The sequence below is a fragment of the Osmia lignaria genome, chromosome 12, assembly GCF_051020975.1.
Source record: "Osmia lignaria lignaria isolate PbOS001 chromosome 12, iyOsmLign1, whole genome shotgun sequence".
Taxonomy (NCBI): Eukaryota; Metazoa; Arthropoda; class Insecta; order Hymenoptera; family Megachilidae; genus Osmia; species Osmia lignaria.
Window position 1 is genome coordinate 7,087,994 of NC_135043.1, and position 16,670 is coordinate 7,104,663.

The following is a 16,670-nucleotide window of genomic DNA, read 5'->3' on the forward strand; positions in this document are numbered from 1 at the left end:
AAATAAATCTGTCGACCAGACAGAAGCATCTACCAAATACACGAAACGATTTCATTTACGTACTGTTCGGGTTAAGATGACGATACATCGCCGAACCGGTGATACATCGTAGACACTACTAAACAAAAATTTGCAAATGTACTAACTGTGGGTGTTTGACGTTTTAGTGTTTAGCATTGTGTTACCAAAAACGAGAAAAAAAAAAAGATACCAGTTCAATCAAAATCACACTCGTAGCTCCAGGTTCGATCGTTATTTTAGTTACCGTCTTCTCTCTGAGAAAACAAGACAAAAATAAGAAGAAAAAAAAAGAAAGAATAAAAATGATACAGTCAATTCGAGACTAGAAGGAACACGAAACTCTATATTTTTTAATATAGTATCGATAAAAGGGTACGTCGTTTTATATATATACATAGAATAACTGCACATTTTAAGGGGAAAAAAAAAGAATACTGTTAGACGTGCGATAAGAAAAGAAAAAAAAAACTGATAAATGTAAAACGTATCGATGTGTGTAACTGCATTGAACATCCATAGTTGAATTAGTTGAGCGAAGTTAAATCTTAGTATGCGCCGTTGTACAAATCGAACCAATTAACGCGAACAGAGCTGTGAACCAGTGAACAAGAAGAATAAAGAATGGCTGGATCGTTCTCTGAATTAAGGCCATCCTATTTCTTTTTTTTTTCTTTCTTTACTTACGAGCCATAGTACGAAGGAAAAAAGAAATAATGAAAATATTATGATATGCTTCGAGAACGAACCTTTTGGCCAGGTTGCCAGGTTCTTAGAAGAGACGGGCGTAGGAGGGGGAGAAAAAAGAAATTTAATGGATTGTTGAAATGATTGCGAAATGTTGTTCGCGTATGCCACACGGAAAGCGTAGGAGAATATATATATTATATTATTATTATATTATTATTATTATTATTATATTATATTATATATGTATTCAGGGATCTTTATTATCTAGTTACTATTGTTACGTGATTCGCAGCGATCATTGTGCATAATATCGCTTTTTTTTCGAAGCGACAGATCGTGTAATATCGTTAGGAGCTATTAATTCGTACGCAAAGACGTTCAATTTCTTTTTTTCCTAGAAAAAAGAAAAAGGAAAATCAGTTAGCGCGACAAATTGATGGAATTTTATTTTTTTCATTTTTTTTGTCGATTATACACACGACAAGCGACAAGATTTCTTTTTAACCCTTTCGTGTAGATGCTGTGGATCGAATTAAAAATACTTTATAATTATTATTAGGTCAACTCATAGGGATAAAGTATCGTTTAATTTGAATGTCGACTTGTAGTACCGAAAGGGTTAGTCAATCTTTTTAAATCAGCCTGTTTGTTGTTAATGATCGCTTCATACGAAAGAAAACGAAAGAAGTTATTTAATAAATGAAATATAGAATAAATATTATAGTAAATTAGGTGCGTTAAGCATTTGGCTGATGTTAAAACGTTTGACTTGGAAACCTTGTGTGATCTTGAAGCGGTAGAGTGCAATATTCAGGACGATTATTTATATATTTTTTCTCGTTCTTTTAATTTTCTATTTCTTTAAAAGAAACAACCGGGTCGTCCTTTTCAGTTTCTTTTATTTTCTCTACTTTAGTCTTCGGGTTCTTTCTGAATCCTAGTCCAGATTTACATACTTCTGTCCCGGAAATACGGAAGAAATTGTATAAAAACTGTGTAAAAAACAGTATAAAAACTGTTTTCCATCAAGGTGTTTTTATTTTTCATTTTTTTCTATTGATCCTTCACCTTACACGTTGCTTTCAAACTTCAAGACTGAATGTTTTTTGCCAGTCTTCTGATTCTTAAACTAGAATAACTCTTATTTTAATCAGCTAAAATAATTCTTTTTTACAATACACATTTGATTTGTTTTTCTTTCTCGTTTTTCCTCTCGTTAACAATTGTATGTAAGTCTGGACTGTGTTTAACTTGAAATTTTCGTTTAATCCACCTGGCATTTACATACGTACAAAAAAGAAAAAAAAAAATAGTTGACCAATGATGTAATTTCTTCACGATGGTTCGTTCATCATTGCGAAGTAGACGACGAATATAATGAGAAACGAATGAAAGAAAGAACGAAGAAAACGGTTTAGAAATCCATGGCGAATTTCTTTTTCTTTTCCTTTTCGGAATGTACATAGTTTCTTTTTTTTTCTTCAGAATTTCTACACAGAATCGTGTTTATTACACTGCCTCCCTGGGTTGTAAATTTCGAAAGAAGAAATCGATAGTTTCGATGCGTTTGTCGATAGTATCGAGGTATCGAAGAATGTTATTCGATGGTGTACCATGTTCAGTTTTCTAGTTTGAGACGGTGACGCTACAAATATCGGATAGGAGGTAATTAAAATCTTGTGTTATAAACAAAATACAAGCAGGCTCTGATAGTTTGTAAACTATTTTCCTTTTCTGTAGCAAACTTCAGCTGCATAACCTTTTCTCTTTTTCATCGAACTGTGATATACACGTTATTCGGACAAACCGGTCCACGTCCTGTTTTCGAATCATTCGCCTTATACGTTTTAGATTTCGCGTAAACGTTCGTCTCTATGCGTTCCATCGAGGCGTTATCGATCTTTCGAATGCTTTTCCCTATATTTTGTAACGTCGTGATTTTCATACTACTTCGCGATGATTTGTTCGAGGATGGGCCTAAGAACACCGGTGGCAGATATACATATTTAAACGAAACGTAGATCGTACTGTACGTGTTATCGCGTTTAAAACGCTTAGATATCATTTTTGTTCTCAGCGATTTTTCACCCTTCGACTATTAACCGCGTCTCTACGTCACAGTCAAAGGGTCGAACGCCATTCGTCGTGTTAATTAATACGGCATACCGATAACAATGCGATTCGATTTGTTTTTTTTTTTTCTATTTTGTTTATCGTGGTACGTTGCGCGAAGAAAGGAGAAAGAAGAAGGGTGGGCCAGATAAAATATTTTTACGAGTCCGAGGGAACGCGTTGCTTGGACGTTGGATTTTCACGACTTTTACAAGCATTTTCCTCGCGTGTACACGTGTATCTCGATTCACCGTTGCGGTAGAATCGTAGTCTCAGGGTTACAAACAAAACAAAATAAAACAAACCAACAATTAAATACAAAACGAACGATACAAATTTAGACAGATATAAAATAGATAAGCGAGTATAATTGTGGAGCAAAATATTATATAATAGTAATGATAGTAATAACGACGAGGATGATGAAGATATTGATAATAATAATAATGATAATGATAAAGAATATTAATATTGATATTAATGATGATGATGATCGTGATGGTAATAAAGATAACGATAACAAGAAATACTGTAAATATACAGTGAATCTTTACGTTGTAAATCAAATAGTGTGTCTTTTCTTGCACTTACCTGCAATTTCTTCTTTGTATTCACCTGTTCTGTTTCGTAACTTTTGTAAATTTTTCTTTCTTTTTTTCACTCTAAAAACAAACGATATCTACCAAACGATGTTACATCAACCAATTTAATCGCATTCACTATTTTTCTTCCATTATGTCGTCGCGTACCGTGAGAATGGCTCTCTGTTACGGAACGAGTGCGTGTTAAGGATGATGACAAATGAATCGTCCCGCGAGATGTTCCATATATCATAGTGGATACTGTTTACAACAATGTGGATTTGAGAGGGTAGAGAAACGAGTATTCACGCGAGACACTTTGTTTTCGTGAAAGAGAAAGAAACAAATATCGTTAAGTGATTCTTTTCTCTAACAAATACGTTAGAGAAAAAAAAGGTTTGCCAGTGATACGTCTCTGGAAAATTTAATCGTTTCGTTTTCGCTATCGCGTTGTAGGCGGCGAGGCGTCGCGAAGGCAGAAAAAATTTGCGAGCATTCGCGTTTGAAATGTGCCGATTCGAACGAAATAGAATATACTCGGTGCTCGCAATCAGTTGGCGTGGCAATCATGTCGCGAGAGGTGGTTTCGAGTTTATTTCTCTATTTAGTAACCTTCTTCTTTCTTTTTACCGTCTCCAGTAAGTGGTATTTCATTTTCTTTTATAACAAGATTTGATTATTCGATATTTTTTCCGAAATTTTTCTCATTAAATAAGTTATAGACGTGTTTTTATTCGCAGAAACAAGTGCTGACGATCTGTCCGACGAGTGCTTGAAATTCGACATCGCCGAATTGGAGGATTACTTGTCGAAGCTCGATTCGAAGAATCTACCTACGATTCGTATGATGGTAGGCGAGTTCAAATGTTCATTGAACGCATTGCCATTCGGTGCTCTGAAGTCTGACTGGGCAAGACTGTTGCTACTGCAAAAGGCGCAACCGAACGATTCCATCTTCGAGGAGAAACTGGCTCGTCTCTTCAGGATCTTGCTGGTTGCTTATTTTCGAACGGAGGAACGTTTCGACGTTGTCGAGCAAGATTTACCTACTACTAAAAGATTTTCCCAATTTAACGTATATTCGACATCAGACGTTGGTACTTCAAATGAGGTGACGTTAACGAAAGAATTCGGTACGTCGAACGAGTTAACTTCATCGATAACAGTATCTTCGATCTTAAAATCAAACGAATCCACGACGAAGAATAACGTTTCAATCCCAACATTTGCTATCGCTAACGCTACAGGTAGAACGACTTTTACGAGCCATAAAAAATCAATCGCAGAAAATGTCGAAGATCAGCAGACTACTGAATCAATATTTGCTTCCGAGGTTAGCATAACGTCCACTGATATGAAACGGGATTTTGCGAGGACCAAAGGTAGAGGAGATTTTCCCGTATTTCACGATTTCTCGAATGTCGTACCTTCCGACGAGAATACATTCAGCGAAGAAGACGATTTGAAGTTCATCACGATGCAATATCATAACGCGACGAATAGAAATTTCGTAGAATTTGAAAAGAGTCCAATGATTTCTAATATAGAGGAAACCAGTCAAGTAAATTACGATTACAGCAGTAGCAGGAATAGTATCTTTCAAGTTCTTAAAAATACCACTCTCAGTTGGAATAAAGTAAAGGAATCAGCAATTTTGAGAACACCTCCACCGAATAACGATTTTTGGAAACGCATTGTAAATTTTCGAAACGTCACTTTGGCTCCTCCTACAAATACGATCCCAGCGTCGGAAGATACAAAGATGAGGTCTAAGAAGCGTGCAAGTTTGAACACCAGTATCGAGAAAAATTTCAGGTGGTTTTATAATTTGGGACAGGAGGATAAACGAACCAGGTAGATATTAGATGTTTCTTCCATAATGCATATATATATCGCCTTGCACTTTCAATGAAATAAAAGTTTATGTATTCCTTTTGATAGCAACGTTTCTGCCGAGCAACGAGGAATTAATATCGAGTGCAGCAGGCAGGCGAATGAAAAATAAAGTAGGTGTATAAGAGCGAGCATAGAGGGTATTAGAATCGGTCGAATTTCCGAAATGGAAACGGAGCAGTAAGTTAGGCGAGTGATGAGAGGTGAGCCTTTATTATACAGGGTGATTCTCTCGCTAATGTACTCAAAGGAAATGCTTCTACACCGGTATGGATGGGCACAAGCCTTTTTCTGTTATCGACGTGGGTGCATATTGCAGCTGTGTGCACCCGAGATACCGATGATAGAAAAATGTCCATTCATACTGGCATGTTTCCCTTTAGCGAGGGAAGTGATCGTTTCACGCGAGTGTACGAGAGAACATTTACCCAATCTTATAAACGATACTTCGAACCAGTCCATAAATTTATGATCCAGGACACTGCTGACTGATATTTACGAGGTTTGCAGCTGGTTACGTTCGTCATGTTTTACGAGTAGCCATAAACGAAGTTCTCTTATTATCTCGATTCTTCGTGTAGGATTTTTCGAATCGTCACCAATTTTCGGGCATAACTCTGGATAGAATTTACACGAGCAACGGATCGTCGAACGATATCGCGTTACCAACGTGATTACCATCCAGTTAAAATTACACGAAACCTTGATAAAGATAGCCGAGCATGCGGTGTTTTTTAAATATTTTTTTTCTTCTTTTTTTTTCGCTGTTCGTCGAACAGAGAAACTGGGAACCGGTGAACGAAACTGGGTAGATTTTATAATTGGCTTTACGCAAACTATCACGATTCCCGAATGGTTTAATAACAATTTTTCGAGGTACCACGGTTGATCAGTTTAATTTGCGCGGATAGCATATCAGCGGCTCTGTTAATAACAGAATCGAATAAACAGAAGATATTTTTGTTTAATTCGATTCGAACGATCTACGGGCTGGTTCGAGAAACGTGTACACAGTGAAAATGATACATTTTTTATTCGCTGATAGGTAAAAGTAACTTGGATTTAAATCAGAAATTCGAGTTTCGGTTCTTTTATTTTCGTTCAGTGATTTTGTCGTACTTCGACGTTGTTTCCTCGGCCTTCATCGTCGCGGTTCATAATAGAAATTAATTAAAGGACTCTCTGTAATTGAAATCCATGGAAACTTTGCCAGGTTGGATGTGCGGACCAACTGAAAACCTTATCTGACTTCCAGAGATCGGTCGTTAGCATATAATTAAGAGCGATTGTAGCCGGTGCTTGTTTGCATTCGTTCGCGTTCGGATACGAACGGACTGATTACTAACTAGCGAGAAACTATCGAGGGTATTTCTAACGAATCGACACCTCTCGGCAGAGGTATCATTCGTTCTAAAGATTTACAATACTTTCTTCGTTCCACTTAACTGCACATAATACGTTTATTCGAGACTTGTATCTTCTCCGTGTTGTTCAACTCTCTCAGGAGAGAAGTAGGTACACGAGAATTAAGCCAAGGAGAATCGTTCGTCTGGAGGCTCGAGGATTGACAAACGACGGCGATTAATCAGAAACAAACGCGAAATTCCCGAAAACAAATTTGCCCATTACTTATCATTTCTTCGCGATTACCCGTCAGTCAGATTAGTCGTACATTGTTTCTCGGTGGGAGATAACAAATTAGCCACCGTGCCGGAAACCTCTCGACCTAAAGGAGCGGTCTCTCGTTCCACCTTCCTGCGCGTTTACAGTGAGCAGCAAAGCTGAATTAATAACACCATTTTTCTTGATAATTTCGTAACACAGCATTTGATTAATTGTTTCTCGCAACTAAAGTAGTTGGAAGATTATATCTCGAATTTTGTACGTTCGCTGCCACCCAGGAAATGTTAGGGACACGCTGGGTGCCGTTATATCCTAATTCCTGCGAGCAACGTCGAAGCACAGTCGACGGATAGCGCACGGGTCGTCGCATTCTATGTCGACAATGCTTCGAAGAGTCAAAGGTTTCGATAAAGGATCTTTATTCAATACTCCGGCGACGTTTCTCCTCGTCGAGGGTCCGTGTCCACCCTTGTTACACGTTCTGCCCCCCGCTTTCGTCCTTTCCTGATTTTCTTAAAAGGGCCGTGTGCCCTTTTACCAACACTCTTTCTGGGGAGACCCGAGTTTATGACTGGAGGGTGATTCTGGCCATTGTCACTAAAACCTCTGAGAGTCTGCTCGTTGTAACACCTAAATTTTCTAGAAAAACAATTTTAGTAGATTAAGTCTTGCTGTTCGCAGTACCTCCTCCTCTCAAGAATACGGGGAATACTCAGACAAAGGCAACAGCTTGCCAGTTTTGACCGTTCGTCAGGATTACTTGAACTTTTCTGGAAGCAGAGTCAGGTTAAAATCGAGGAGGCTAGTAGGTATCGATGTGGAAAAAACGCTCACGAAAATCATTTAACCAGAGAAAGGGTAGCGCGAGTGAGCCAAGAGGCGAACAGGATGGAATAGTGGGTGAAGAGGTGGTTGGTAATTATTTTAGCGGGAACGAGGGAATGCAACGTTCCTTCCTTCTCGTCTTTTCACTCCCCTCTTTCGCCGACTTTCTTCCGTCGGCTTGATGCTAATTCTTACTAATTGGTTGCATTACTCTCGTTTCATTCACCTGCCGCGGTTGTTTCCTTCGTCTCGATCACCTCGCCCCGCTCTTCTTTGTTTTCAAAACCTTCTCGAAATGCTTCCTTCCATTAACCGTTCGCCGGTTTCATTCGAAATATCCCAGCGATTTAATCACGATTCCCTCTTGTTTCCTCGAATTTGAAAATTTCACGTTTATATTTCGTTCAACCCGTCCGTTGTTCGTAGAGAAATATGAAAGACAAGTCTGTCTGATACAGGGTGGATTCTCTCGCTAGTGTACTCTTCACGTACCAGAAGAAGGCCGAGCTCCGTCAAGCTAAAAAGTCAGAGGGGCAAGGATAATTCTTTTCTAATAGATCCCCCCCGTATCTCATTCCGTTAGCGTATTTCGTCACGCAGTGGACCAATTAGAAAAGAATTGGGCGGTGCGAATGCACTATTCCCTTTCCCTCTGTTACTTATTAGCTTGATGGAACTCGGTTTTCTTCTGGTGCACGAATAGTACTCAAAGGAAATGTCGCCGCACCAGTATAAATGGGCCCAAGCTGACAGATAAGGTCCTATCATGGATACCTCGACGGATTGCACTCGCAGAGTACACTAGCGAGAGAATCACCCAGTATATCGAGGTCACATATAGGTAGCAGGAAAACCTCTAGCGAAGAGGTTGGACTGATGTGGTTGGGCTGCAATAGGTTTGAAGAAATACCGTGGAAAATTTGAGGGGATCGATGGCCGAGCCGTATCTCGAAAGAGCAGGCACCTCGGTGAAGTAAGAAGGTAGTATCTGTGAGGAAAGGAAGGTCGGAAGTGCGTGAGAAAACGTCAGATCGTCGGACACCTTTCGCGAGGGTGTAATCATCTTTGCTCAGTGTCGTCCGCGAAAATCCATTCCCGTCACGTCGAGATAAACGGGCACAGTTGACTCTCCATCTAAATCTTCTTTTTCCTTTCGTTCTCTCGAACGATCTCCTTCTTCTCCCCCTACTTTTTCGTCCGCACGGATAAGAAATGAAATTAAAATTCTCGAGCAGACTGAAACGTCACGTTCCGTGTCGACCCGTCTCGTCTCGATCCACAGGACGCGTCCGATCGGCGTCGAACTTTTATCAGGAAGATAAAAAGGAAGAGATCAAGATTCGTTCGTGTGTTCTTCCTAGATTCGTACGATTCTCTAAGCTGAACAAACTTGAGTCGAAACCGGCACAGTTGCGTGAAACGATGGCTTTCCTTCGATAAAAGGAAAACGTGGCGAAGAATTTCCTTTTATCTCTTCTTTTAATTGATTTATATTAACCTATGAGTGTTGAATAAATGTAAGTTTCATGATAAAAATATTCAATGCCACATCGAAAGGTAGAAGCAATAAGCAAGAGAGGTTCGTTGCTTCTCTGAGAACGTGATTTTCAAATGTGACTCGGATAAAGAGTAGATAATTTTCGAAATGAGTTCGAGCACCGTGACACAGGATCAAAGCTCGTATCACGAACCTTTCCCATATTGCGATTTCCTTTCGTAGCCGAACCTGTTGGTGAAAACTCGCGCGGCAAAGTGTAAAACGTGCAAAATAAAAAAAAATTGAAAAAAAAAAAAGAAAAAAAATAGAAATGAACGTAGGGACACGCGACATGCCAAGCGAATTACCTTGTTTCACGACACGAAAGTTCGAGTTTTTCGCGCGAAATCGCGTTGACGCATTGCACCCTAAGGAAAAACGTGAAAAAAAAGAAGGAAAGAGGTAAAGGTAACAGAAAGATAAAAGTATAATAATAAAAGCGATTACGTAGGTCGACAATATTCGCGCGAGAGGGTATAAAATTGTTTAAATATTGTTTAAATATCCTCCAACTGACTGTTTCTGGTTCTGGTTCTGTTCCGTTGCTCGTTTCTTCGCGTTCCTTCGAACCAATCAGAATATTGTTTCGGTGCGGCGAAACGAGCCAACGAACAGAGGCAATTTAGCGAACAGCGGTGTAATTGAAAAATAATCAGAAACGAAGAGGCCGTGGGTGCAATTTCGAAAATGTTCTCCAATGATTTTTCTCTTGTCAAGGAAAAAGCTCGCCGTTCCGTGAAATTTTTGTCGAGAATTATCCTCCCGTTGAATATTGAATAGAATTACTGTGGATGCTAAGAATTTCAATGAAAATATTTCGGATCTTTTCCAGCGAGAGTAGCTTTCCAAAAAGAAAATGTAACTTCACGTCTGCCGTTATTTGGCACGACCGAGAGACTCTGTGCTCCTTTTGCATTTAATTTCCACCGAAAACGTCACGTTCGCGTTCGCACGAAGATCTTATCCGCAAGTTGCACGGTAAAACTGTTCGAGGGAAAATGCATACGATGCCAAACATCTCCTTGCCCGTGCGACTCCATAAGAACACCTGTTCATTACCCGGATTCGTCGTTAAATTTTCCCCGGAAATTAGTATTATGAAGGATTGGCGAAAAGTCAGGTAACAACGTTAGTCACATCGCGGTGGAAACGTTGCCTCGTAAATTAAGAAGCGTCGCGATTATGGTTGTTCGTTGGCAATTAGACGCGGCATAGCAGCCGGTCGTAGGATCGTTGTAACCCCCTGAAAATAAAACGACAAAAGTATACAGTATTCGTCGGGCCGTTGGATAATCTAATCGTCCGATGTTACGGAACTACGAGGAAGACCAAGCAAATTGTTCCCGGAGAAAATCCTCTGGAATTCGCAGTTTTTTTGTCGTCGCCTTGCCGACTCATTACCTCCCTCATCGTACGTGCATTTTAATTCAACGGAAATACCGTCTCCTGTTCCTCGAACAGGAAGTCGATACGAATAAGAAAACGAATTACAAATATGGGCTTCCCGTTGTCTCGTTCGAGGAAACCATCTCGAGAACACGCGTTTCTCGCTTCCTCTCCATTTTCCAATCGATAATATTTATCCAGGAATACGAAAAGTAACGCGTACCCGTTTTCTTTTTCTCTATTAAGAGCTACGTTTCTTTATCCTTTCATCCCCGTTCGTTATCCGTTTCTCGTACGAAGGTTCACGATCGTTTCATTTCCTTGTGAAAAAAAGTCCGGTGCACTGTGCGGGGAGAAAAAAAAAAAGGTGAAAGAATCTCTCGTATAAGCAAGAAATGATGCACGCGTGGAAAGCGACTTCTGCTCACGCCTCGGTACGTGCGGCGATAGGACGTTTTGTAGGGAGTCACATGGTTGGCTCGAAAAGGGTGGTTCTGCCAGTGGCGAGACTATAATTCTGCGTTATCAGCGAGTTCACGGGCCAACGCATCCCTTCCTGGAAGAGTAGCTGATCCTGATCCTACTCTGTCGTTACCCTGCCCGTTTTGCCCTGTCACCTCGTCCACTCCACAGAATCGTATGCTATCGATGTTAGCAGCTTAGAACCGAATAATAATAATAATAAGAAGAAGGTATCTTGCGTATTTTTTAACGTCCCGTTAGACGGGAAAACGTTTCCACGAATTTCATATTCCGGCCGAAATACGAAATAAAATCAGCAAAAATAGTTAGTTAGTTGGAAAGTGTACTCGGAACTTATCGTCTCTCGTTTGCATGCCGATACGTGTGTCGGCGAATCAAGACCACACAGGTGGGCGAGCTGGCTGAGAGAAACTTTAGCAACGTCACTTTCTCGGATGCAAACTCCGATGGATCCAGCACGTACACCCACTGTTCCGACTGCAAACTGTGTGTAGATATAGGTGCGAGCCTGGTGTCTTTCCGGGTATGATGCCTTGCAATTTCACGCGATTACCCCTGGGCTCTTCCAATTTGCCGAGGAACTTTGTCGTTATCGTGGTAGCATACTTTCTAGATCGATAAGTGACTCTCCGATCTGGCTGACGATCCAACCGTCGCGACGCGTAAAAGGTGAACTTGTGCCACCTCTTGGTAGGCAAGGTTAAGAGAGACGATTAATTAGAAACTGAAAAGGTTCGGGCGTGTTACCGAACGAACTCAGGGGAAGCAGGGACGAAGGGACGGAATAACGATCGATGGGTCAGTCTAGCGAGAAACGCAACGGGGACGCGTTCACGAAGGACGGGCGCATCTTAATCATCGATTCGTCACTGGCCATTGCCCTTTCGAGGCAATCGCGCGTTAACCAGCTCTAATAGACGATACATCGACGATACTGACGATCGTCGCGTTCCCGCCTGTCCCGGATTCGTCCGACGGGGTAGCTCGACTAAATCGCCTCGACTAGAGCCAGCTAGACGGATAGCCATCCCTTCTGGTCGGAACGGGGTCGACGTTGGCCCGGCCAACGAGCTAGCCGAAGTTAAGGCTCGCCTGCTCGGGACACGAGGGTAGACCGAATTGATACGGACGTTCTCGCTGACGTGGACGCTCCGACCCGCAGCCCCGTTTCCCGATAACAACCCTTAAATCATTTCTAGCCGGGGGATCGTTTCGACGCGATTCGCTTCCTCCGTGTCGCGTCCTTCGAAATCACCGGTTTCCTCCTTCCGTTTGCCCTTGAAACGGAAACTCGTCCGGCATGTGCATTGACGTTCCTATTTCTACGTCTTCCTATATTTTTTCTTCAGTCATATCTTTACTTTCGTAATCGTAACAGAGTATAGAGAGAGAGAGGATAAAAGAAATTGGAATGGAGCATTGTTAAGATCATCCGCGTTTATACGATTCCTTTCTTAATTCGAACGTACCTCGTCGCTGTGGAACAACACGAAACGCTTCTTCAAAGAAAAAAAAGAGAAAAGCGTCTTCCACCCCCCGCCAGCGTTCCCTTTGTTTCGCGTCGCCAAGAACTACGCGGAGTATTTCTATTAACCGAAATAAAAGGACAAACACGAGACACTAGAAGGCAATATAACAAAAGATCCGGCGAAACCACAGTCGAACGAGCAGAAAACCTTTGGAATCCCTTTGCAGCGTAGTTCTCTTTGGTATTAAACTCTCTCTCCTTCGTTCTCTCTCTCCCTTTCTCCCTCCTCTTTGGAAATGAATAAAAATTACATACACCCGCGAGTCTGTAAAATTCCTTTCTCGTAGAAAAGCAATCTCTTTTCATCGCGATATCGTTGGCAAGAAAGATTAACCGGATCGGCTAAATAACGACGTCTTCCGGGTTGGCTGTTTCGCGATGCAGCTACGACATAAAAGGATTCCCTTTAGGAAGACGCGTCCGTGCCGCGAGCGTGCCGCAACTATAAAGTCCGCTGTCTCGTTTGGATCGGTTCAACGAGAACGTTTCAATTAATTAAGACGCCGGGATACGCGGTACAATGGACGGATCGAGCGAACGAAGGAACGGAGGGAAGAGGATGGAAATCTCTCTTTGGACATAATCTTTTCAAGACGATCGTTAAGTAACGCTAGCGAACGAATGGAAATCGCGTTTCGCAGACCTCGAAATTGTTCAGGAACGTTGACGAGATCGTGTCTCGTTCTCGTTTAACTTTTCCCCTTTCTTTCGTTTCACTGGACTGGACAAGGGAATTAAGTAGGATTAACGTGTTTTCTTTCATCCGCGAGAAAATAGGGATAGATACGTTGGACGAAAGTATAGGCACTCTGATAACTTGTTAAGAAAACGAAAACAATTTCGTCTGGAATCAAGACGGGTCAGCGGGTCTCGTTAAATAAGAAGAGAAAGGATGAAAGATAGGTGACAATGTCGAGAACAAAAGCCGGTGGCTGGTTAATTGGAATCTGCCTGCCAAGCTTGTCGACTCTTCAGCATCGATGAAATTTCAGCCACCTCTTCGTCGACCTTCGACCGGTTTCCTATTCACTTTCGAACCCGAACACGCTTCTATCTTCCCCTTTGCCTGTCCTTTTTCCTTCACCCGATCCACCCTCGACGAAGCGACTCAATCTCTGGCTAGGCGTTCGCGTCGAAGACACTCTTCCGCCTACCACGGAATCCTTTTGACTTCAAAAGACGAAGCGCCATGTGTAAGTAATTGTTACTTCATCGTCGACGGTTGATTATAGTAATTTTCCTCGTTCCTCGATCAACCTACATTTCTACCCCCTTCCGTAATTTACATCTCGCGTTCTTTGATTTCTCACCCTCCAACTTTACCAGCGAAAATTAGTTTCCCCCTGGTATCGCGCATCATCGGGTTATCCCTGGAAAGAATTTCGAATTTTTCCTTTTTTTCTTCGATTCGATAAGATTTCGACAGGTACAGCAAAACGAATTATTGGAGAACGTTCGACGATTAATTACCATCTAGGTTTTATTTCCATCTAAAGCGGTGAAAGAGGAACGCGTAGGCGTCTGCTTTCTGGCTAGGTATCATAAAACAATCGCGTGAAACAAATGGAATTCTCTTCCACGGGACGTCACGATGAGTTCTTGCCACTTTTTCCGTCGGTGTCCTCTCGCGATGCGACGCGACGCTTTTATCCCGCTTCGTAACTTATACTGTCGTTTCTTGTCCCCTCGAGAACTTGCCCGGCTCGTTAATACTTTCACGGCGATCTTTGACCATAAAATTCGTCCACCGTGATATTTTTCCTCGCATAAAGGATGCTTTTCATCGAACGAAAATTCTCATCGTTTTTCTACTCGTACGCCGCGCGATCGTTAATTATTTTCTCATACGTGGATCAGATCGGTAATAAATGATTTCTATCTCGTATAAAAGTACCTCTCCCGTTATAATTAAAAATCTGTAGATACTACGTACCTGATGCTTTTGTACCGGTCGTATTACGTGATGAAGTTCCTAATTAGTAGAAACGTAACGTTTCATGTTGGATATTTTTTTTTGTTTTTTTCCTTCGTTGGAATTCATCCGTCGTGTAAAGGCGAGAACAGGAAAGTCCATTATAATGAAATTAACAAATTACCTGTCTTCCAGGATCTGAGCCTTCTACCCCGGGCAACCGTTTTGTAATAGTCAACCCCTAAAGCGTATCCGCAGTTTCCATTCTCTCGCGAGAACCACTAGCCTATCGATTTCCTTTCTTGATATCACGCGAAACATAATAAAGAATTTCGTTGATTCTCAATTTATCATAGAAAGTGTTCAAGTTCTTCGCGGAATTGAAAATCACGATACATGTATCTATTTTAGCTAATACTTCTTTTTCGTTCAATGGTAATTCCTCATGGAATAACGACGGATGATCATACGTAGGAAAATTTTTAATTACGAGCATTTTCGCCATTGTAGTTGGCAAGGGTAGAGGGGGGGGATGGCATAGTGTGCGAGGGGGTCGTGGTAGGTCCGTCGAAAGGGGGCATAGTCGGTTTTGAGAGGGTGTGAGTTGGGTGTAGAGACAATAGTAGGCGGACAAAAGCGTGATATACGGCGACCCCCGGAGCAGTGGTATTAAAATCATATTTTTAAGCCCTCCATCCTACCCCTCCTGACCTACCATGAGCGTCGTACTCTTCGTTCACTACCAACCCTATCCTCCCGTTTCATGCTGAACCACAAAATGGCGGTGGATGGCTGGTGTCTCTGTGAAACTCAGGATGCTTCTGGATTTAATTGGATTCGTTGGGTGTAATTAATGTAACCCCATCGTTTATGATAAGGTGGTTTGTCTCTCGAACACCTTTCAATTTGCAATAAAACGTCGACGATATTTTTTTACGCAAAACATTTCGAAGAAAAATGTGCAGTTTCGTTTAAAATGCAATTAATCGTTTTATCGATGCAACTGCATGATTTTTATGCGGTCAGTCAGTCGAATAATCGATTTCGAAATGCTTATATCTGGAAAAGGAAAACAGTTGATGAAATTTTTGTTAGCGGTCTAACGTTTCGACTTTTCGTTCTCTATTTTTCTCTTCCCCAAATTTGCCTGGCTACCTAGACTGTTCGATCAAAGAAGGTAATTTAATTCGCTGATTACTTTAGCAACGAGCAATCGAAATGAAGCGAGAGCGATTTAGTATCGTACAAGGCTCGTCTGTGTATATTTTCATGAATTGTTCGCTTAACGTTTACGAGCCGGTCTCGCGATAGACACAGCTGCGTTAATTGTTTGGTCGGATGCTGAAAGTGGAAGGCAAATTAATTCGCACGTTTATATTACCGCGTATACAATTCGATGTTGTTTGAACGTAATCGATCATCCGTTAGAACGTATACGGGCAATTCGATGGCATCGCAACAGGCAGGCTTTCACCCCTGTTCCATTTCTCCTTCACGACTGGACGTCGCTGTTCTGAAACGATACTCGAGCAGAACACGGAACGAACTTGGAAGCCCCGTGGGCAAGAGTCGGCCAGGCCTAAGTTACAATGTCGTTGATTGATTTCATCAAAGTGTTTGCCGATTAAATAGAGCAGGTTCGACGAGGGGGGAGAAAAACTAGAGGTTTCTCTGAGTGTATCAAAGGTTCGAGAAGCAACGAGTTTTCATTTGAAATTCCGTGCATCTACGGGAAGGGAATCAGGCATGGTTATTCAACCCCTCGCGGCCTCGCTCTGATTTAAAGTCCTTCGAAAGGGATGATATACGGGGTTGAATGTGCCGTCGCATTTACACGCAGGCACGCGTGAAATGAGTATTTCCTTCCTAACCCGCGACCCACCACAGATGTGTATATATTTTATCTTGCTATCGCTAGTTCAAAGGGGTGCCTTGCTTTTTCCTTACCGCCTCAAAAGGATCCAACGGTCTTCTTTCATGGATTGCGTGCAACTTACTTTCACGTGTTTCCATGATGCATCTTTATTAACGCTTCGACGGCTACGTTGATTACGATTTAATATTAGCATTAATAATATTTTC

General features: G+C 41.5%; 1 protein-coding gene across 1 annotated transcript; it reads left to right on the forward strand.

The window, feature by feature from the left end:
- Positions 1-45: 45 nt before the first annotated feature.
- On the forward strand, positions 46-11,647 carry LOC117602909 (uncharacterized). The gene is given in 4 exon segments (XM_034321467.2): positions 46-3,944; positions 3,946-4,039; positions 4,142-5,255; positions 5,343-11,647. Coding segments are annotated over 4 exon segments (1,308 nt in total). The 5' UTR covers positions 46-3,908; the 3' UTR covers positions 5,407-11,647.
- The last annotated feature ends 5,023 nt before the right edge of the window (positions 11,648-16,670 follow it).